The sequence below is a fragment of the Neofelis nebulosa genome, chromosome 11 (assembly GCF_028018385.1).
Source record: "Neofelis nebulosa isolate mNeoNeb1 chromosome 11, mNeoNeb1.pri, whole genome shotgun sequence".
In the NCBI taxonomy this organism is placed as follows: Eukaryota; Metazoa; Chordata; class Mammalia; order Carnivora; family Felidae; genus Neofelis; species Neofelis nebulosa.
Genome location: NC_080792.1, coordinates 17,529,592 through 17,537,147, shown reverse-complemented (window position 1 = coordinate 17,537,147; position 7,556 = coordinate 17,529,592). Strand labels below are relative to the sequence as shown.

Sequence of the window (7,556 nt, the reverse complement as noted above, 5' to 3'; positions counted from 1 at the left end):
GGGTGGCGCAGTTGGTTAAGCGGCCGACTTTGGCCAGGTTACGATCTCGCGGTCCGTGAGTTCGAGCCCCGCGTCGGGCTCTGGGCTGATGGCTCGGAGCCTGGAGCCTGTTTCCAATTCTGTGTCTCCCTCTCTCTCTGCCCCTCCCCCGTTCATGCTCTCTCTCTGTCCAAAAATAAATAAAAAACGTTGAAAAAAAAAAAAGAAAAAAAAAAAAAGAAAACACAATCTCGTTTTAATGAGACGCGCATTTTTGTCATTTGCCCGGTGCAGAGCTCCACTGTTGAGCCCTTTAGGAAACTTGAGACACTTAATGTATATGACCACCCCACAGGCATCGAGTACAAAATCCCCAGCTGGCCCCCCTAGGCTGTCCCGGCTCAGTGCCTCGGTTGAGTGTTGTGTTTATAGACCTAACACTGCACACTTCTGAAGGCAAATAGGAAAATCAAGAGAAATTCAACGTGTGCAAACTGAGCTAAAACAATGGCCGTGAATGTGGGCATTTCTGAGGCCCCAAAATGGTATCCTCGGTGTTAAGAGCGCCCACTCACTTTATTTGTGCAAGGAAAACAGCCTTTCATCATAGAACAGAAGGTCAGGGTTTGGGTGGTGGACAGATGGCCACGCCACCCCACAAAGTCTGTCCGTGGGAGCCCTGGATCCCCTTCTGTCCCTGGTCCTCCAAATGTTTTCAAACAGATGAAATCTGATTACAATAAACAATAAAGGCATTTTGGGGGGAAAAAATCTAAGCATCCACGAAAGGAGGACAGGACAGCTCCATCCGAGGGTGCCACCCCATGAGCTGTCACCTGCAAAGTCTGGGAGTAGAAGATCCTTTCCCCTTGACTGTCTCTCCAAATTCAACTTCAAAGCCAGCCAGAGGGGAAGCCAGTTACAGGGTACTTTGATTTTTCATTCTGTACCGTTCTAGAATTTTTTATTTTTTTTTCTTTATTACTTATGTTGATATTATTTTTATAATTACAAATTATTACTAAAGAAAGTACCGTGGTCTGTTCAGAGGGCTCTGGTCACACCCACATTCAGGTGGGTATGTATGTGTGTGTACATACACTCATTCTGATCAAAAGGCACCCTGCGCCTCTTTACTCTTGTGGAACCTTCTAGAACTCCTGTGCTAAATACCTCTGTAGGATCTGTATGGGGAAAGCAGGCCACAGGCTGCCTGATAGTAAAATGAGCATTTTCATCTGTAGCCAGGGAATCACTTCGGAAGGACGGCTAGAGATGGGTTTTCTGAAGGGACAGGTGACTGACTGAAGTGTTTTCTCCTCCTAATGCCTTTTCAAAACAAAACTCCCGTGCATGCTCTCTTTCTTGTCAAAAGCCCATGCCCGTGCACGGAAGAAGCCAGAAATCTTCTGTTGAGGCCCACGGGCCTCAAGAGAGGCGGGGAGAGCCACCAAGGTACTCCAGGGCCTGGAGCCGGTGCCGCCCAGGGGTTTCTTCCTTGCGGCCAAACAGCTACTTCACAAATCCTTGCAGAGAGGCCGCTGGTGCTCCTACAGGGCGTTGTTGTTTGAATTCTAGGAGGTCTGGCCCCTCGGCATTTCAGGACCCTTCTATCTGTGGTGTGACGCTCTCTCCAAGTGTGGTCCCCGGCTGGATGGGGAGCCCCTGGGCATGCCAGAAATGCAGAACCTCGCCCCCGTCCCCACATTTACTGAACGAGAACCTGCATTTTCACAAGAGCCCCGGGTGATCCGTGCGAACTTGCAATTTGAGAAGCAGCGATGACGCTGCTCAGAGGTGACCTAACGGTACGGTCAGGGAGTAGTTGAAATCTACCATCTAAGAAGGCCGCACACTGTGAGCATCCAACTACTGTAGATGGCGTTCTGGAAAAAGCAGAACGATGGGGACAGTGAGAGACCAGTGGCTACCAGGAGTCGGGGGCGGGGGAAGGAAGGAAGGATCCGTGGGGCGCTGGGGACCGGTAGGGCAGAGGAACCACGCTGTAGGGTACCGTGATGGTGGATATGTGTCATTACATGCGTGTCAAAACCCAGAGAATGTACGAAGAGTGAACCCTAATGTACGCTGTGGACTTTAATGACTCATGATGTATAACATTTGCTCCTCAAGTGCGACGAATGTCCACACTGACGCATGATGATAGTAACAGGGGTAAACGATGGAGTAGGGGGTGAGGGAGCATTTGGGAACCCTCCATACTTGCCGCTCATTTGTCCGGAAGCCCAAAGCTGCTCTAAAAAATTGTCAATTTAACAACCACCACAACAAACCAGTGGGGAGGCAGACATTTTCTCTCTCAGTTTGGGGTGCATAAAACCATCCCTGAGCGGTCTCTATGTCATTTCTTCCTGCCTGATGTGGGTCGCTGCCGTTCTGCCCGACAGCTGGGCAGGACCCCAACTAGCAGGAAAGGAGACTGTGGGATGCGGGGAGGGGCCAGGCTCCCGGGGAGCTGGGGGGTCCCAGCAGGCTCCACACCACCTTCTGGTGTGATCCGACGTGGGTCAGCCGCGGGTTTATAGCGCAGGGTCACTATCGAACAGAGACTGTGACGGAAGAATGCGGAGAGAACACGGGTGCAAATACTTCGTGCTCCGGTACACTGATTAGGAAATGGCCAAATTGCTAATCCTGGGGGAATGTGAAATATGGCACCAATTCGAAAGAACAAGGGTCTGCGCTAATCTCTGCATCTCCCACTTTCTGGGTGTGAATTTAATGACACAGAGGATTATAGCCGGATGTGCGACTAATGAGGTAAACGGCCCTTCTGTTGGAAGTCACCTCTGGCAACAACAGGAAGTTCCACTCTAGCGTGACAACTCGATCCCATGAAGGAATTCACGTTTTCTGTTGATACAGCAGCTGGAGGCGTCTAGAAATCCCAAGGTTAGGAATGGGGGGGGGGGGCTGTGGACAGGGCACCAAGTCCCTGACAACACAACCATGTGTACCCACACAAAGAGACAAAGAACGTGAAGCCGGTGGATACAAAGCTGGGCTGTCTTTGAGAGTGACCGTCGATTTCGCCTCTCCACATGTCTGGTCGCAAATCCTGCTCCGAAATCATCTCAGGGAAGACAGCAGGCGATGAGTTTGGGAGCAGCGTGGGGCACGGGCAGTCGGACATGGGACCGTCACCGGCGCTCTGCAGGCTAGGTGCTCTCTCTCGAGCGTTTTCAGACGTGTGCCCACAAGACAATGTGCCGCGAGCTGGTGGCCGTTCGTTCACAGGGGGTGCGAGGTTTTCTTTCCCTCTGGGCTCCCGGGCACCACCTTCTTCGCGGTTGTGGAGTTTGGCTGAATTCTGCTTTTCGTGACGGCTGGCTTCTTCTGTTTCTGGCTGTTGTTTTGAAGTGATGTCAGGCCCAGCATTTTACAATACTTGTTACACTGGTGTAGGGCTTTAAACTGATCGATGAAGGTCATGGAACAGTTGCCTTTAAATCCTTTGTACCTGTGGGTTTGGGTAGAAGGACACATACTTTTTAAAACACGGGACACTTTCACCAGCCTTCGAAGGGGAAACTAATGGGAGATGGAAAACACATTGATTCCGACCCTGGGCAAGGATGGCCGAATGTTCCGCCACAACTATTGACAGGAGAAACAAAGCCTGTGGGATTAAGTAAAGGCCGAGGCCCAAGGCGTGCACATTCCAGACCAAAGGCCTGTGATCGTACAAGTGTTCTGGATGCTTACGGTTCCAATGAAACAGCATACTATTTGCCTTTTTCTTTTAGTCATAGTAACTAGTGCTGGACCATCTTGATAAAAACTAGATCTCTTGGTAGCCTGAAAGCCACCCTATCCCGCCCAGAGGTTCTGAATAAAAAAAAATTCTATAACGTTGGGGCTGGAAGACATTATTTAGTTTAGAATTTTCTCTTGCTTAAATATTTTCATTTATTTTTGAGAGAGAGAGCGCGCGAGAGAGAGAGAGAGAGAGAGAGAGAACCTGAAACAGGCTCTGCACTGACAGCAGAAAGCCTGATGTGGGGCTGGAACTCATGGGCCGAGTTACTGTCATGACCAATATCATCACAGGCCGTCCCGTGGCAGGGATGTGGAAGCCGACATTGAAGGATGAGGCAGGTAAACGGGGGAGCGGGGGTGAGCCCGGCACACAGAACGTTCGGCATGATTTGTGAGGCCCCCGAACAAAAGGAAACCATGGGCTCCTCGTTCAAAAATGATGGAGGCGTCTGAGACCGTGATGGTGGAGCCCGTGTTCGACAAAGCCCAGGGCCCTTTTCACGGCGGGCCCTGCTGGCTGGGGGACAGTTCTGGCCACGGCTGATTAATAGGACAAACACGAAACCCGGCCTCTTTCATTTGCTGGTAGAAACCACGAAGGTCAAGGAAACCTGGAATGAATGGGGACCGAGACTGTGCGCTTTTTCCCCGTGAAATCCACACCGGGTTGGAAGCTCTTAGGGGAGTGGAAGGTTCCTTTCATCTCTGGAACCAGAGCAGCTCTGTCTTGACCAGTTTGTTGTAAACGCAGCCTGCTCCCTCCTCCTCCTCCTCCTCCTCCTCCTCCTCCCTGCGAGGGAACGCTCTGCCCCCCCTCCCCCCTGCAGGAACCCGCAGTCCATTTTTGCTTGTGAGAAATGCCTTGGTTTCTAAAAGCCAAGCTCCCTCCTGGAAGAAAAAGTCCGCTCAAGACAGGGGCTGAATCCAGCAGGGTAGGAAAATTCTCCACTGCTAACCTCATCATCTTTACATCTCTATCTTCCATAGGACATGGCGTGACAGGCGGAAATGTCAGCCCCACTGCATTTCTCTGGCGCCTGAGCACCCCCGGCAGGCCGCGAGGCCGCGTGGGCCTGTGCTCATCAGACGTGATGGAAAGCCAAACCCGTCCTCCTGCTGGAGGGAGGCCTCCCGCCTCAGACAAACCAGGAAGGTCATGGGCAGGGGCAGCCTCCCTGTTGAAGCACATCCCTGGAAACACATCACGGCCACCCGTCTCAGGCCACCCGGAGGCTTTTAAACACTCAGACTACATCTAGTCTCTGCAGGGAAAAATCACTAACTCACCCCGGGACCTCCCAGAAAATTCGATTGTCGCTTCTTAAGCGTCGTCTGGCGGCCAAGTGTGTAATGCTGGGTACGAAGCGAGCCCTTTTATAATGGTTCCCATGCTCTGGAATGGGAAAGACTGAGTGTGGACGAAGAAGCAGGACTTCGGGCAGCCCAGCAGGGTCTGTCCTCTCCAGTAGCCCCTGAGGGCCCAGACCTCTTCCCGGAAATCTGGCACCTTCTTTTCCTCTATGTCCCTCTTTCTTTCTTTCTTTCTTTCTTTTTTTATAAAATTTTTTTTTAACGTTTATTTATTTTTGAGACAGAGAGAGACAGAGCATGAACGGGGGAGGGTCAGAAAAAGAGGGAGACACAGAATCTGAAACAGGCTCCAGGCTCTGAGCCATCAGCACAGAGCCCGACGCGGGGCTCGAACCCATGGACCGCGAGATCATGACCTGAGCCGAAGTCGGCCGCTTAAACGACTGAGCCACCCAGGCGCCCCTGTCCCTCTTTCTTTAGAGTCTTCACGGAAAGCCAGAGTAGGGCAGCAGGGACCGCTGGATGTCACAAGAGCCGCCGTGGGCAATGGTGAGGCTTTACAGGGAAGGTTGCTCTGCTCAGTCGAGGAACCCCGGTCTTTCTCCGCCCCCGGCTCCCCAAAAGCCCTAGCTCAAGTGCATTCTCGTGGAGTCCTCCCTGCGCCCGCCCTCACCGCGAGGAGAAACACCTCCAACCACTTCCCTCCATCTTTAGGAGAACGACATCCACTTCTCAGAATTCAGGGTGTGCCTCACCTCTCCGCACAGACTGTGATCTCTCCCAGGATACTACCTGATTCCCGACATACCTGTCCAGGGGAGGCTTTTCAATAAAGGCCAAGAAAACAGGTGGATAGAAGCCCCGTCCCCAGAGCTACCTCACCTTGGCCCAAGGGGGCCTCCAGATCACATTTCGGGACTTCCCTTTCTCTCTTGGTCCAATTTTGGACAATCAACTTGGCACGTCACACAATAATGAACTCCCATCCCTCGCCTATCACAGCTGTAGACCTTTTCTGGCTACCTAGCATCCACAGAATTAAAAATCTTTCCCCTTTCTCAACGTGATGATGGTCTCAGTCAGGGATGAGACCATGGGCTTCGGCCATGACTTCTGGTTCTCTCAAACTCACAGCCATCGCTGACGCCTTAAAAGGAAACAAGGCCACATCCTTTGTGTTCCGAGATCAATTAAGCCAGAGCATTTCAAAGGACACCAAGCTCTCCTCCGACACCAAGCAATGGGGTGTCCAGGTTCTCCTGCTTGTGGTCCGCCTTCCACGCCACACAAGCCACGAGGAGTAGAGGGGACCGTGAATCTGAAATACCCTGGCATCTCTCCAGCATTATCCCCACTGCACTCACCGCCGTTGATCTTGTTAGACAGATGCACAAGGCTGGACAGTGTCTCCCCCAAATGGCACGTCCTTCCTAGAACCTCAGAATATGGCGTTTGGGTGGCTCAGTCGATTAAGCATCTGGCTTCAGCTGAGGTCGTGATCTCACAGTTTGTGAGTTAGAGCCCCTGAGTCGGGCTCTCTGCTGTCTGCACAGAGCCCGCTTCAGATCCTCTGTCTCCCTCTCTCTCTGCCCCCTCCCCCACCTCAAAAATAAATAAGCCCTAAAAAAAAGAAAGAAGTAGGGTTAGTATAGATGTCATTAAGATGAGGTCACACGGGAGTAGGGTGGGCCCTTAACCCAGTATCATGGGCATCTATGTAAGAAGGGGAGAGCAGATACAGACACGCAGGGAGAAGACCGTGCGATGACAGAGGCAGAGACTGGAGAGGCACGTCCACAAGGCTGGGAATGCGAAGGGTTGACCGCCACCTCAGGAAGCCAAGAGAGAGGCGTGGGGTGCATCCTCCCTCACAACCTCCAGAAGGAACCCACTCTTCTGACACTGGGATTGGACTCCTGGCGTCCAGAACGCGAGAGAATAAATATCTGTTGTTCTGAGCCACCCAGCTTCTGGTCATTTGTTACGGTGGCCCTGGGAATCCAATGCAACGGGATAAAGCACCTCATAGAACTTCCCACGCTTCCATTGTTAGAAAGCTTAGCTCTGTGCAGTTTTACTCACTGGGTCTTTTTATCCGTAACCTCAAGTTAGTGTAATTTTCCAGCCCATCACTTTAAGTTAATCTGCCCGTCCTCCCTCACTGCCTCCAGAAGAAGAACCAAAAATTCCTTCCACTGAACAGCACTCAGTGGGGCCTTTTCTTAAATAACTTCCCCTTGGATGGGGGTGGTGCATATAAATTACCCAGGAATCTTGTTAAAATGCCGGTGTGGGGGACACCTGGGTGGCTCAGTGGGTTGAGCATCCGACTTCGGCCCGGGTCATGATCTCACAGCTGGCGAGTTCCAGCCCCGCGTCAGGCTCTGGGCCGACAGCTCAGAACCTGGAGCCTGCTTCGGATTCTGTGTCTCCCTCTCTCTCTCTGCCCCTCCCTGGCTCGTACTGTCTCTCTCTCTCTCTCTCTC

At 52.0% G+C, this 7,556-nt stretch overlaps 1 protein-coding gene across 9 annotated transcripts in view; it reads right to left on the bottom strand.

The window, feature by feature from the left end:
• Positions 1-2,051: 2,051 nt before the first annotated feature.
• Positions 2,052-7,556, bottom strand: part of ALPK2 (alpha kinase 2) — a 118,043-nt gene continuing 112,538 nt past the window's right edge. For all 9 annotated transcript variants that reach the window (XM_058691952.1, XM_058691955.1, XM_058691957.1 and 6 more), the window contains one exon: positions 2,052-3,460. In XM_058691952.1, coding sequence (XP_058547935.1) covers positions 3,232-3,460 — 229 coding nt within the window. In that variant the 3' untranslated portion in view covers positions 2,052-3,231. The remainder of the gene's footprint in view (positions 3,461-7,556) is intronic.